At 32.8% G+C, this 15,256-nt stretch overlaps 1 protein-coding gene across 5 annotated transcripts; it reads right to left on the bottom strand.

The window, feature by feature from the left end:
- Nucleotides 1-838: 838 nt before the first annotated feature.
- On the bottom strand, nucleotides 839-14,704 carry LOC25479458 (putative calcium-transporting ATPase 11, plasma membrane-type). 5 transcript variants are annotated; one of them, XM_024774840.2, is made up of 8 exons: nucleotides 14,691-14,704; nucleotides 13,728-13,884; nucleotides 8,755-8,809; nucleotides 6,694-8,651; nucleotides 6,214-6,372; nucleotides 5,191-5,362; nucleotides 4,261-4,559; nucleotides 839-1,292 (listed from the first exon to the last, which is right to left on the bottom strand). In XM_024774840.2, the coding sequence occupies exons 1-8, from the start codon at nucleotides 14,702-14,704 to the stop codon at nucleotides 984-986; spliced, it is 3,123 nt and encodes a 1,040-aa protein (XP_024630608.1). In that variant the 3' UTR covers nucleotides 839-983. The 5 variants fall into 5 exon arrangements, with proteins under 5 accessions (XP_024630608.1, XP_024630609.1, XP_039689710.1 ...); XM_024774841.2 differs by lacking the exon at nucleotides 14,691-14,704 and having other exon boundaries at nucleotides 6,694-6,753; nucleotides 6,970-8,651; nucleotides 13,728-13,901; XM_039833776.1 differs by lacking the exon at nucleotides 14,691-14,704 and having other exon boundaries at nucleotides 8,707-8,809; nucleotides 13,728-13,901.
- Nucleotides 14,705-15,256: the final 552 nt, after the last annotated feature.

Below are 15,256 nucleotides of genomic sequence, written 5' to 3'. Positions count from 1 at the left end.
TTTGTTATGGTTAAAAATTCATATTAAATTTATGTTTTGTTAAAAAATTCTAATTTTTTTTTTGGAAAGATTTTTACAATATTTTACACATTTATGCACAATTTCGTTAAAAAAAAAAATACTAAAATTAACTTAAAAATAGGGACCAAAAGTAGTTATTGAAAATTTTAGAGGGACTAAAAGTTGAAGGAAAATTTTAGAGGGACTAAAACGAAAAGTTGGTATATTTATAGGGACAAAAAACATATTTAACCCTTTAAAAAAAATTGGTTCCATTTTTTCTCTCCTCTTGGGTTGTTGGGGCTTACACTGAATTACTCACTATTCAGTTACTTTCTTGCTCAATTATTTTTGTAAATGACTCTTTTCACTTTCAAAATTTCTGCAAAATACCTCAAAATTATCCATTTATCCCAACGATAGTTAACTGCCGTTTGTGATAATTTTTAAAATCGGTTTATTTGATTTATCGATTTAAACTTTTTATAAAATGGAAAGTGTTAATTAAAAAAAATGGAAAATAGTTGGTGTATGTTCGGTTGTGACAAAAAAGGATTTTGACTAAATTGATGTTGTAAAAATGATTCTGTTTAAAAAAAGTGAGTTGAAAGTATACTTATTTGTGTTCGAATTTATTCATATAAAAGTGAATTGAACTATAAATTTTTGTATCTAAAAATCAATTCTAGAATCAAAAACTGCAAAACATAGCTTCAAGTAGAATCAATTCTGAAAGGTAAAATCAACTGTACTTGAAAATAACAAACATCTCATAATTAGTCTCATAGGAAGTCCAAAAGTTTAAGTCATGGTTGCTTAAATTTAAAACTTCCTAATTAACTATGTACTTAAATTAAAAACCTTATGCTCTTTAATATGTTTGCTAGTTGCTACCAATATAATATTTTGACTACAAAAAAACAAGAGATTTTCTGAATAGAAACAAAAAGTGGGTAGCTAGCATAGAGAACCATGTATTATATTCATGCCAACTCTGGTCCAGTTGGGAGTTGCTCATAACCATCATGATGTGTTGCAACGTAATTTTTGACAGGGACTGGAATGCACTTTAAGACAACAGCTACTACTAAACTTACAGCACCAATCATCACACTTGTTAACCATAAGTCTCTACTCAGTGGCACTGTTTGAGCAAAAGCACCAAGGAATTCAACTATTATGACTTGAAAGCATACTGTTGAGGCCATTACCATCAGAAAAATCCAGCTACTCAATAGGCCTTTCAAAACATTAATCTTTTCCATGTCACGGCTGTTTATCTCGTTGAATACCTATACATTTTCAAGATGGAATTGGAAAAACAGTGTTAAATGATAGAAATATATTAATTGGTGTCACAATATGAATGAAATGAACATTACTTGAACAAAACTAATATTGAGAGATCCACAAATGGTAACACTATTAAAGGTTCTTATCTCTCTTATTTGGGAAATTTTAAAAAAATATTTCTCAAATGTTAGACTTAATAAAAAGAGGTCATGTCCAATGTGCACAAGAAAATTAGTCTTACACTATGCACAATTTTTTTTTCACCTTTGAATTACGGATGACAATTGGACCCAGGTCCGATGGGCATCCGCAAAAATACCCGCAATGGTAGGATAAAACCCCGTTTTTATGGGTATGGGCTTGGGTCCAAGTAATTACCTCCAATTTTAGATGGGTATAGGTGTGGGTATGAGCACTATACTACCCAGTCCCGCAACCTGCATATACATATTTATATAATATAATAAATATTTTATTTATTTTTGATGTACAATTATTTAATTTATTTAGCTATTTAAGCCTAAACCTAAAAACTAATACGGTAATCGTTTCATCCTTACCTTCATAAGCTCACACACTTTTTTATATGTATTTTGAATGTTTTTATTTTAATTTTCGAGGAATATTTTGGATGTTTTTTTATCTGGCTAAATACTACGATTTCTCCTATTTTATGAGTTGCTTTAAAAAAAATTAGATCATAGTTTTATTTCAATGGTGATATTTTTTATTGTCGTTTTATAATTAAAGTGCGGGTAATGGATACGGGTATGAGCACTTAGGTGTCCATAAGGTATGGAGAATGACACTAAAGTTGTTACCCACGAGGATACAGGCTCGTATACGAGCATTTGTTACAAACACGGGTATGGGAAAGGGTATTATAATACCCTGCCCATTTGGTGGGTATTGCCATCCCTACTTTGGATTAGTAAGTGATACTACATCTCATTCGATCCAAATAGTTACCGTAATACTTTACCACATTACAATAATGTTGAGAGGTCCGCAAATGGTAATATTAGACGCTCTTAACTCTCTTCTTTTTGTGCTCAAATGTTAGACTTATTAAAAAGAAAATTAATCTTGTACAATATACAAATTTGTTTTTCACCATTAGATAAATAAATCTTATCACATCTCGTCTGATTAAATAGTGAGACTTATTGTCGAAATTTAGGACCTAATATATTCTTACAAAATCGGTTCATAAGGTGAAGAGTGCCTCCTCTTTATAAACTCTTATCAAGTCTTATATATTCGATGTGTGACTTGAGTGTTTTCCAATACACACCCCTCATGTCTAGCACTCTTTTTGGGTTTGGTGTGTGGATAGGTAGGTGTCCCTGGAATTCGACAAGTTTTGATACCATGTTGAAATTTAGGTCTAACACATCCTTAAAAATCGGTTCATAAGTTGAGGAGTCTCTCCTTTTTATAACTTTTACCATGAGTCTTATCGTGAGACCTAAGTTTTTTCCAATACTTATTAATGATAAAAACAAGTTTATCCACCGTGGAAGACTAAGTGATCCAAAACATTACCATAAAAACAAGGCTAAAAATATGATTTTAGTCCCTCCAAATATTTCTTGTTTTGGTTTTAGTTCCTGTAATTTTTGTTTTGTTTTTGGTCCCTGCAAATATGTCTCGTTTTGGTTTTGGTCCCTAGCCCCACTTTTGTGATGATGTGTAGACGTGGCACATGATGAGTGAATCCATTTATTAGAAAAATAGTCTATGCAAAATCTCTTTATTCTTAAAAAGATCCCTGCAAAATATTTTACTTTTGAAAATAGTTCCTGGAGAGACTGTTTTCAATAACAAAATATTTGCAGGATCAAAAACAACAAAAATTTCAATAGGACTAAAACCAAAGTGAGACATATTTGCAGGGACCAAAACCATATTTTAGCCTAAAAACAATCACAAACTTCTTTCGTTTATTTTATTTGAACCTTCAATAGTCGGTTCTTTTGAAGAACTTTTCTAACCGTTGACATTTACATTAGTTTGCTCAATTGATGTAAGTGGAGAAGCATTCATTTCTCTCTGTAATTAAGGACCAACTTGAGAATTAGAGATGACCAAAACAATTCAAGTAGCAAGCTAGATAATTTTTTTGAGGAGTGTTATTTGATTGACAACTTATGGGGTAACAAAAATTTGCAAAGAAAAAATAGGTATTGTACGAAAATCAAAGCAATAGAGAGGTAAAGTAAAAAATGATGTGAGTATGAAATAGAAAGTTGTAACAAAAGTTGTCACAAAATGGATATTCAAATATCATTTCTCAATTTTTTTAGCATGACAACAATTCAAGTTTAACAAACTTTTAACACCCATTTACTACACAATTTCAGATAAAGTAGAATATAAAAAAGGCACAACTTAATGATTCAAATATTGAAAAAAAAAAAACTTATTGCAATGTGTGTATTGCATTAAATGTTTAAATTTTTAATCAATTAAATGCATAAAATTTTAAAAAATATTTCTTCTTTTAGATTTTTTAATATGGGCCCTAACGGCATAAGTTAACACTACCTATGAAAAATCAAATAATTTTCTATTGAAGAATGAATATGTTTTGAGAAAAATATCCATAGATGTATTACAATTGTTAAATTTTTCAGCACAGGTGGAATTGGAACAGTGTTTTTTTCATATTGTACATTAGTGATCTATGTTTAGAAATGCATGAACCAAAAAGTCTAAACTAATTTTGCTAATATTCAAAATTTTGCTGGACTTCTATATTCAACAACAGGGTTGGAAAAGAAAGAGAAATGATATTTATACAACTTTATTTTGACAACTTTCTCTCTCATTTTTTTTCTCTCTCCGTTGTTTTTTATTAATGAAAATAGAGAAAAAAGAAATTGTCATCAAAGTTGTTAGCAAATTGTTGTTCAAATATCATTGCTCGAAAAGAAAATGCAAAGCAGAAGTTAAGAAATGAAATACCTGGCAAAAGACAAAGGTGTTGAATATGACAGTATTAAGAATAGAGGTAGCATCAGGTCCATTGAGCTTAAGAATCTTTTCACCACGAAATTTAAGAACCAAAAGAACAATAGTTTGATAAAGGCTCTGACCAATGATATTCCTCCACATCACCCCAGTTATGAACTTTGCATTTCTTCCAATAGGTGGTCTCTTCATTAACCCATCATGTGGTGGTTCTGTAGCCAATGCCAATGCACCTAATGTGTCCATAATCATGTTTACCCATAGCATTTGAACAGCAGTAAGGGGAGCAGATCCTGTGATTCATTTCCCATTGTGATTAAAATCATCTAATATGGTTTCTAATATCTAATATGATCAGACTACTTAGTTATGTAGTACCGACACTTCATATTAAAGTCAGGGTCGGCCTGAGTAAGGTCACTAAAGCTCTCGTTTTAGGGCTACTAACAAAAAGACCTCGTATACAGACCAAAGAGGCCTCAAATATCAAATAACAAAAAGGCCTCGTATACAGAGCAATGAACTATTTATCTATGTAGTTCTGACACTTCATATTAAAGCCAAGACTGGCTCGAAGGTAAGGCCACTGAAGCTCTCGCTTTAAGCTTACCAACAAAAAAATTATTTTTCACTAAATTTTAAAGGCAAAAAGGCCTCGTATGCAGATCAAAGAAGCCTCAAATATCAAAACTTGTTTTAGGCCTCACTTACTTTTTGAGATTATTGGACCAACCCTGTTAAAAGCATGTCGGACGTGTTGGTGTCTAATATTGACACGACACCAGCACACTTAATTACATTCAAATATCTTCTTTTAATAAATTATTATTGGTATTGGCGTGTTATTGTCAATATAGTGTCTAATGTCTGCGTATGTGTCCGTGCAAGTTTTTGATGCTATAGGTGAATTGTATTATGTAGTACCTGAGACACAAGCTGAAACAAAATTGAGCATGAGAGCTACAACATTAACAGTTAATTGGAACTGGACAAACTTTTGTATGTTAATGTAAACAGAACGGCCCCATCTTGTAACATTCACAATTGTTGTAAAGTTATCATCCATTACAATCACATCTGCATTCTCTTTTGCAACCTGGACAAGATAAAGGTTAACAATGCTCAACTAATAATGCTACGTAGAATATTAAAGAAAATGGTACTTTGAATTGAAGGGTCTCTCGTGTTCGACACGTGTCATTGACCATAACGACACGACACTAACATATATAACTATTTTCTTAAATTAACCCATTTCGATTGGTATAAGTGTGTTGTCTTAAAATTTTGGAGGATGGTCTCAAGTTCGACCCCCATTATGACAATTTTGATGGGACAGATCTATACCTTAGCTTTAAATGAACCCCCTGGGAAAGTTACGGGGTGGTTTGGTAGTTTTTTTTCTTAGGGCGTCAAAATCGCAATTTTGAGAAAGTTAGAGGGCTAAAATGCTATTAAGCCATTGATTTAAAAGAAAATAGTGAAAATATATTTATATTAGACAACGAAATCATTCTGAAAGCACGCGTGGTAAAATGTTTGATGCTAACTTAGCAGCCCAGCCAACAAGTTTTCCGCTCATGAACAAATTTAATTGGTTGTCGCAATTCTCGTGATTCATTTGCGATGCAGTTTTCCCTGGATATAGGAGTTCTCAAGAAAATATAACTATTTTCTTAAAATTATCATCATATCGATGTGTCAACGTTTCTTATGTCTGGTATCAATGTATGTGCTTCATTAGCTATAATATTGGATACTATCTAAAATTAATAGTTGTTTCCTGACCCAATTTTTTTAACCCAAAAGCCCCATTAGAATCAGATGCTAATTGCTAAATATGTTCTGATGTAAAGGATAAGGGTGGTCCAATCTGAGCATATTCTTAAAAGGAACAACATAAAATAGTTAATCATCTAGGAGATATGGATTAAGCATGTGACAAACCTCTGTTCCAGCAATACCCATAGCAAATCCAATATCAGCTTCATGCAAAGCTGGTGCATCATTGGTCCCATCACCTGTTACTGCCACAACTTCATTAAAGTCATTCCTCAAATGTTTCACCAAGGTATGCTTATCAAGTGGCAATGATCTAGCCATTACCTACAAACATTAACCAGCCACTGTATAAATTTACCATAACCTTAGAAAATAAAATAAAAAGGCCAGGGCAACCTGGTGCACTAAAGTTTTTGCATACGTAGGGTTCGGGAAAAGGTCCCAAGGTCCCACCATTTGATGTATTGTATGCAGCCTTACCCTGTTTTTTTAGACAAGAGGCTGTTTCTAGGACTTGAATCCGTGACCTTTCAGTCACATGACAACAACTTTACCAGTTGCGCCAAGGTTACCACTCAGGCTTAGAAAATAAAATGAACTTTAGAAGTTAAATAGAGTATATGCAGAATGGAAAAGAAACACAACCTGCAATTTAGGTATTATCTCTTCCATTTCTCGCTGAGTTTTGTTCCGAAAATCCGGTCCCTCTATTGCCAATCCATCGGTCAAGATACCGCATTCTCTAGCTATAGCTTTAGCGGTGTTTATATTATCACCGGTCACCATTCTAACAGTAATTCCAGCATCCAAACAAGTCTTAACAGCTTCTTTAACTCCAGGCCTCACTGGATCCTTGATCCCAATAATAGCAATTAAAGTATATTCATCCTCCGGAATGCTGTTGCCATCTTCAGAAGACGCTTCAATATCCTTGAAGGCTACACAGAGTGTTCTCAGTGCATCGGAAGCAAAACCATTGATTACTTCATTGATGCTATTTCTTTGTTGTTCGTTCAAATCAACAACTTTACCTTCTGAGTTAACAACTTTGTCACACATTTTCACCACTATTTCTGATGCTCCTTTGCAGAATGCTCTAGTTTTGTTATTGTTATCCGGAAGAGAAACAAGAACAGACATCTTTTTACGCGTTGAATTGAAAGGTTCAACCTTAACTATCTTATACTTGTCATTGTAAAACTTAGTATCACCTCCTAAAATCAAACCAAATCCAAGCAATGCTGATTCTGTTGGAGTTCCCATCACCTTGTTCTTTCCATCTTCACCTTTCACAACCTCTGAGGCAGTATTCTGAAATATTGACTGCAAAAAGAGATCGAATATCTCCTCGGAAATTGAGTTCTTCAATAAATTACCATCATCACGATTTCCAGTTTTAATCGGCTTAGTTTGTTCACAAATCCATATTTTGTCAACAACCATTTGATTTGTGGTCAAAGTTCCAGTTTTATCAGTGCAAATACAACCAGCAGAACCCATTGTTTCACATGCAGATAAGTGTCTAACAAGTGCCTTATCATTCATCAATTTCTTCATCGCGAACGCAAGACTTAGTGTAACTGCTAAAGGCAAACCCTCAGGAACCGCAACGACTATTATAATAACAGCAGTAGCAAAGAAATTGAGAAGCATAGAAGCATCATTTAGATCCCATTTAGTGATGCTATTGTGAGATATTTTCACAACCAAAAACCTACCAGTAAGAACTAAAAATGTTACCAATGCAAAACCTAACCCTATTTTTCCAATTAGTGTAGCAACACCATTTAGTTTCACCTGAAGAGGTGTCTCATCATCTCCGCCTTCATTCAAAGTTTCCATCAATCTTCCCCATTCCGTCTTCATACCAACCGAAGTCACGAGCATCTTAGCAGAACCATCTTGAACTGTGGTTCCACATAGAAGAAATGGCTTTTGTTGATCAACATTTACGGCTTCACTCTCACCGGATAAACTTGATTCATCGATCAATAAACTAAATCCTGATATATATAATCCATCTGCAGGAACTATGTCTCCGATTGCGAGATGAACTATATCTCCAACTACTAGATCATGAATTGAAACCTTTTGTCTTCTACTATCTCTTGTAACATGAATGCTTACATTTTTCTTCTCTTTATCCAAATCCTTAAATTGCAAAGACTGTTTATAGTCACTTATTGAAGTGACAAAAACCACTAAAATAATACATAGTATGATTCCAACTCCATCATACATACCTTTAGGAAAACCTTCGGTTAAGATTCCAACACCAATTGATACTACAGAACATAGAATAAGGATGACTAGTGTCAAGTCTTGCATTGCATCCCAAACAAACATCCAAAAACTCCTTGAGGGTTTCTCCGTGTGGCGGTTATGACCATAGATATCTTGTCTATGTTTTACGTCGCTTGAACTAACACCGCCTTGAAATGATACGCGGACAGCTTTGGCCAATCCTTCAACTCCCTCATGATGTTCTAAACATTTAGTGTCATGAGATCTAACAATGGATGCTAATTCATCAGGCACGATTCCGAAACCTGCTTCTTGAATCTCTTTGGAGAGCATGTAATCACCAGTTCCTCGGGTTCCAGCTGAATGTGAGAAAGAAGAAAAAGAAAAGTGTAACAGAAGAGAGCAGAATAAAACGAGTGAAAAGAGTAAAAAGATGAATGAAAGCTATTGAATGTAGATTACCGTTTATAAAATGCAATGCTGCTTTTTGTACATAAAGAGCAACTCGTATCTTCTCCTGGTCAAGATAGTTAAAGCATATGCATAGTGTGTTAGGGAGACATTAATAAATGCATGTCATGCAACGTTTAGAAAGCTATATGAAAATTTATTTAGGTGACATAGATCTCTAGGACTCATTAGGGTTGTGCAAAATAGGCTTGAATATCACTCTTAAAACTAGCTCATAAGATGAAAGTGCGAATACTTGTATACATCCAAGAGATCATGAATCTTGACGGCATGGAACTCCCATACAACTTTGTATATACCCACCCTTACGTGTAGCGTTTGTCCCCCGAGTCAAATTGGACCAAAATCCTCGTTGTCAATCATGTATGTTTTTTCGCATTGTAGTAAGCATACATGATACACAGTGACGGAGGGCCTATATGAAAAATTATTAAAATATCTTTAATTTTTAACTAAAATTACCTTGCGGCCCACCCTCTTCTCCATCTCAGTACGTTTTATTATCACAATTTCAAGTCAATCGAAATGTAATTGTAAAATATCTTGAATGTTTAAGGTACAATTTAATTTTTTGACAATCAATCTTGTGTTTAATGCTTGTTATAACATAAATTTTGTGTTTACATTGTACTAGTTTATTTTTGTGACCCATCCAAATAATTTTTTCTGACTCAGCCACCGATGATACATAAGTTATAGTTTCAATTGATTAACCGCTATTATTGTGCTAGAGGTTTAACATTATTCAAGTTTCTTTTCTCACTAGTGCACATGCAATATTGTTCAATTTGATCATAAATAACTTTTTTTTTTTTTTTTTTTTGAGTTAGACACAAATAAAATTGATCATAATTTCCGAAAACAATACATTATTTATCTAACAATGAATATCGTTTTTTTTTTTACAGAATCTAACAATGATTATCTTGGTTATCATCAATATCTTTCGTTTTGGTATAAAAAAAAAAAAAATCAATTTCTTTCTTTTTCTTTTTTATTGGGTTAGCAATTAGCATCAAATTCTGAACTGCTTGGACTGACATAATGGTTGTTTAACCAATTTTGTTTTGCTGAGTTATATAATTAATGAAGAATAGTTAGTTTTGCTATAAAGATTAATTACTGTAACATCAGTTCTTGCTTTATTTAACTGTCTTTGGACGTTAATTTGCAGGAGTTCTAACTCACACTAATGTAGGAGCATTTTTGTTTTTGTTTTCGACAAATATGAATGTATCTTTTATCTAAAAAATAAAAAGGATGGCTGTCTAGCAGTTAAAATTTAGTTTAAATAAGTTTTTTCTTTGTTGAAAAATTATCAAATTTCGTTTTTCATTCTCATAAAAAGGGTACGTGTCCGTTCCTAAAATTTTATTTTTGTATGCAATTTAGTCTTTTGTGCTTTCAAAAATTGTTTAATTATTCTCAATTTTTGAATAATTTTTTTTAAACATGCTTAGGACATTATTTTTTTTTTGAAGGATGTTTAGGACATTATAAAAAGTTTCTTTACAAAAATTTAAATTTTTTTAACATGAGATGGATTGAATATAAAGTTTTTAAAATACAAAATTGTAAGATAAAGAAACAAAGATATCAACCTAAAAATCAAATGTTGAGCTCATTTTCTCAAACGAACTTTTTATAATATTCTAAACATGTTTTAAAAAAATCATGTAAAAATACATTTTGACTTAACATTTCCTCTTAAAAATAAAAAAACATATTGACTTAACAATCCTTTATATCTAATCCTAGCAAACATGCAAATCCTAATTGCATAACCCTAAACCTACTTTTTTAGGCGCCAAACAATCCTAGCCCTTGGATCTACACCTTTGGGCGCCACTTATTTATCAGCCGTAGATCTGATCTTTTTGCTGACTAGCACAAATCACAATACACACTTCAATTTCAAATTGGAGAATGCCTTTTACCACGAATACTTTCACAACGAAAAACAAGAATAGTACTACCAACCGCCGTTTTTTCCGCCAGAAACATGTTTTTATGTTTTTTTTAATATTAAAATAGGTTTATTATGATTAAATTGCAAAGGTTCGTGAATCCCGTGGAAAAGCAATTCGTGGTAAATAGCACCACTCTTTCAAATTTTCCCTCCTTGCCTTAGGTCACTTAACGCATTGTGTGCTTGCTTTCCACCTTCCCTTATCACATTAAATTGACTTATACTTTTCCATGCATCTGTGTTTTACCAATGCAAGGTGCTTTTATGGCATATTACAAAAAACAACGGGCATTGAAACCCTCAGACTTCAAATCACATTTGGCTTGGATTCCTTCAATTGAATATCATCTCTTTTCTTTTCTTTCTAAAATATATTTCTCTATCTTCTTAGTTTTTTGAGGTGCAGGTGCTCTCCCTTCTTTGTTCTTCCCTCATGAATCCCACCCCTCTCTTTCAACGTGCAATTTTTCCATCCAACACCTGCCACTTCTTCACCATTGGTTGCCACTCATACTCTTTTACGTCATCCTTTTCAACTCTGCCGACACTAAACTAAGTGGCAGATCCATAACTCTGAGTTGCGGTGGCCAATCCATTTCGATGACAATTCGATTTTGACTGGCTTGGATTTGTGGTTTCTACAAACTCGCTAACTTGGCGAGTTGAATAATGACATTGTCCGCACGAGAAGCAAGTCACGGAGGAGTTAATTGTAGAACTTGGTATTTTTTGGTGCCTCTGGATAGGATTTCGGTGACGATTTGATTTCAACCATTGAGTTAATGCATCTGTTTCTCTTATGTTTTCTCTTATGGTATCCGATCATTTATTGGGAAATTATGTGAATACATGATTCGAACATTTTTTTTTTTTGTTCAAAAATGAATCGAAGGACAAATAATAGCTTGCTTCGTATATAAACATTGTTGTCTGTGAGAGTTATATGTTGTTCATGTATCAATCGGACATAAATAATTAGAATGTTTTTTTCAACAATCTAATATCGTTCAAGAATGCCGCAATATAGAGTTTTTTTTTTTTTTTTTTTTTTGTTTATCGTTTGTTTTTTCTGTTTATTGTTTGTTGTTTGATATCAGTAATGTAGTTGAGTAGAGTTCTCAATAATCATAATGTTACAAAATAAAAGTACTGATTTTGGTCTTCATTCAAGAATGCCGCAATTTAGAATATTTTTTTTTCTTTTTATGAATATTGATTGTTATTTATAGTTCTCAATATTCATAATGTTACAGAATAAAAGGACTGAATTTGGTCTTCATTCAAGAATGCCACAATTTAGAGTTTCTTTTTCTTTTTCTTTATCTAAATACTTATCGTTATTTAGTGTTAAATAATATATGATTGGGCCGTTTTTTTATAAACAGCGATAAAATGTGATTGTACTTGCAACAATTTGCGGTATCGAGTCCAAGTATGGTTGGTATTATGATTCATGCACCAAATGTGCGGCAAGGGTTAAGATTGTGGCTGGAAAAATGTATTGTTCGAGATGTAAGCAGGGAAGGAATGTTGTGCCCAGGTCAGCTAACTAATGATTTTTAAATTTTCTTAATTGCTTCTTTGGATATTTTTTCCTAACGTGCAATATATCTGTTAATTGATGTGGTTCTTAATTGTCAGTCAACAATAGTTAGGTACAAAGTCCATGTTCAGGTGATGGATGCTACCGGATCAACAACTTTCATTTTGTTTGATCGTAATGTCCAAACTTATGTTGGCAGGAGTGTACATGATCTGATTGATGCACCCAGTCAGGTGATACTAAATGTCCACACTATGTAGCACCTAATTTGATGCCATTGTTGATTTATGCAGACTAGCGACAATTGTGGTTATCCATCTGATCTAGAAATTTTTGTTGGAAAGAAAATGTTGTTTAAGGTTGAAATTACGGATGGGAACTTGATGCAGAGCTTGGCGCAATTATTCTGTCAAAAGGACCACTAATGATGTCAAACTCATTGAGCAATTTGTCACTCTCCACAAAATTAAGGTTTGAAATGAAAATGTTGAAGCTGATCCCCTAATTCAGATGATTTCAAAATTATTAGACTCTAACTTGTTTATCTTATTTCCCTTATGATTGACTATATCAGTTATATTATGTTTTGACAGTAATATTGATATTGACTATGATAGAGGATAAATAGGGTAAGCTAGTATAGCAAGGGCTTGAAGGTCTTTTATCCTCCTATCTTTCTATATATACTTAAAATAAGAAAAGAAATAAAACTTTCAAAAAATCTCCCTCACTCTCCTTTCATCTACCTCGTGGCTTCTCTCTCACTCCCACACTCATCACTCACTTCTGTACAAACTCATCAAATAGAAACTATGTCTAACACATGCAATGGAGGACATGAAGAGAGAGCTATTCAATGTGGAATCAAATGAAGCTTTAAATGTTGATGGGAGAGGAAGAAGCAAGCAATTTGAGCAACGATAATATTAGGGTTTCAAGGAAGCCGCTTAAGTAATCCAAGTCATTAGTAACCTTAGAATTACTCAATAAGTCTATAATTATGATTTATTAATAAAAATATCCTATGTAATGATATTATGTTGTTTCCTTTTAATTCAATCAATAATAAGGTATGTTATGATACTATGATATATGTGATTTATATCATATTATGAAATTGTGATATATGTGATTTATGTTATGATATAAGATTATGTCCATATGTGCTTTATATGTATAAGCTTTAAAGTTGATAAACTGTACCTCCCTCCCAAATTGTAAGAAAAAAAAAAAAATCAAATCACATTTATTAAGAAAACTAAAATATAAGAATTTAATATATAGTTATTTGTGTTTTTCTTTAAAATAAGTTTCATGGGAAGATGTAAAAACATTTTCATTGGCTATGGATTAAAAAGAAAATGGAAGAGAGTGATAATTGAATGTAATTTGCATTTAATTTCATGAGAATAAGCAAAAAACAATAATAAATAATGGAAGAAGAAATGAAACCTGAAGCTTCTTGCGTTTCTGTTCGGCGTCGGCACGTTGAGCGAGATTGGCCACCCATCGAAACCTGCGTCGAGGGTTCTTGACAACGGAGACAGCGGATCTCCATCTGCGTTGAGCGGCTTCTGACGGGCGCTTGGGTTCAACATGAAAGTTCTCTCTCAGATACTTCTCCATTGTTGTATGCCCTATCACTAAGTTTTACAATCACTCTCTTCTTTCTCTCATTATTGTTATATTTTTATTTTTTATTAATTAAACGAAAAACAAGTAAGGTGTGAAGAAACTTTCAAGCATCACCGATAATGGTGGGAGAGAAAGACTCTTCCTTATAACATTTCTTGTATCGTACAATTCATGTTGACCCTTATTTTTAGGCAGACATATAAAAAAATCACATAAAAATTCTTTTAACATTAATATAAAAATGTTCTTTATATTTTGTAATTAATTTTATCACAAGATGTACACCAAAAATATAATAAAAATTCTACCTATCTATATTTTTTAGAGGAAATATCTATCTATACTATTGTTTACACTTAAAAATAATTATCATATTGAGTGAATTGACAGATACACAATTTAGAGATAGATGAGTTCCTCTGAGATTTCAACTAATAAAATTCAATTGATTCTTTCTGGAGTCTACTGAAGAGTTTGTGGGTCTTGAAGTCATCAAACTTAGTCAAATATCAATATAATTGAACAATGAGACACTCAATCCATGATCACTGTTTAAAGTAAAACTAATCGAAGAAATGAGCAAGGATGAAATTTCGAGCGAGGCTTCACACATTGAGCTTTGTAAACATATCACACACATCGAAATAGAAATCTGACAACCAAACGTGGGGCGCCACAGACACCCATCAACAAGGGAAAACTTAAACATTACATGCACAAATAGCCAAGCAAGGCTAAACACATTAAACCATGTCGTTTTGCCAGCAAGAATAGTTTTACATATAATTACTCATCTTATACATTGCATTACGCACATAATCAATTAAACTCAATCTATTTACGCTATTTTTTCTATTTATCTTTATGCTTTTATCTTTCTTTTACATGCATTTCTTAATTCAATAGCTAAAACCTCAAAAACACCATATTAACACTATACTAGAGTAGTTAAGGAGACCATAGCCGAGACACACAATTCCTTCCTCAACATAATTTGTTAAAGAAAAAGAATAATAATGATCATCATCTAATAAATCTAATAAATATCTAGTTCCACAATAAATTTGGCACCACTACACCATTTATCCTTTTTAACAACAATCAAAAAATGTTGCCAGAACTATGAAAAACGTCCCCTAAAGGTATAGGGGACGTTTTCCGGGTGTCTCCTATACGAGCGTCACCTATAGTCTATGGGGACGTTTTTACATGGTCTTTGGGCACAGTTTTTGAAAACATCGCCTAAATCTTAGGAATAGGGGACGTTTTCTGTGGTAATCTAAGACGACGATTTTGAATTGTTGCCATCGTGGATACAATTAATAATCGTTGCCTAAATGTTGAAT

The sequence above is a fragment of the Medicago truncatula genome, chromosome 4 (assembly GCF_003473485.1).
Source record: "Medicago truncatula cultivar Jemalong A17 chromosome 4, MtrunA17r5.0-ANR, whole genome shotgun sequence".
Taxonomy (NCBI): Eukaryota; Viridiplantae; Streptophyta; class Magnoliopsida; order Fabales; family Fabaceae; genus Medicago; species Medicago truncatula.
This window is presented reverse-complemented; position numbering and strand designations above follow the sequence as displayed.

Bases quoted from the DNA above. Each gene is read 5' to 3' on its own strand.
- LOC25479458 (XM_039833776.1), bottom strand. From the start codon at position 13,901: ATGGAGAAGTATCTGAGAGAGAACTTTCATGTTGAACCCAAGCGCCCG. The intron at 8,652-8,706 runs GTTTTATTCTGC...TCTCACATTCAG, and splicing joins TCTTTTTACTCTTTTCACTC to CTGGAACCCGAGGAACTGGT. The intron at 6,373-6,693 runs GTTGTGTTTCTT...TAATGTTTGTAG, and splicing joins AGATAATACCTAAATTGCAG to GTAATGGCTAGATCATTGCC.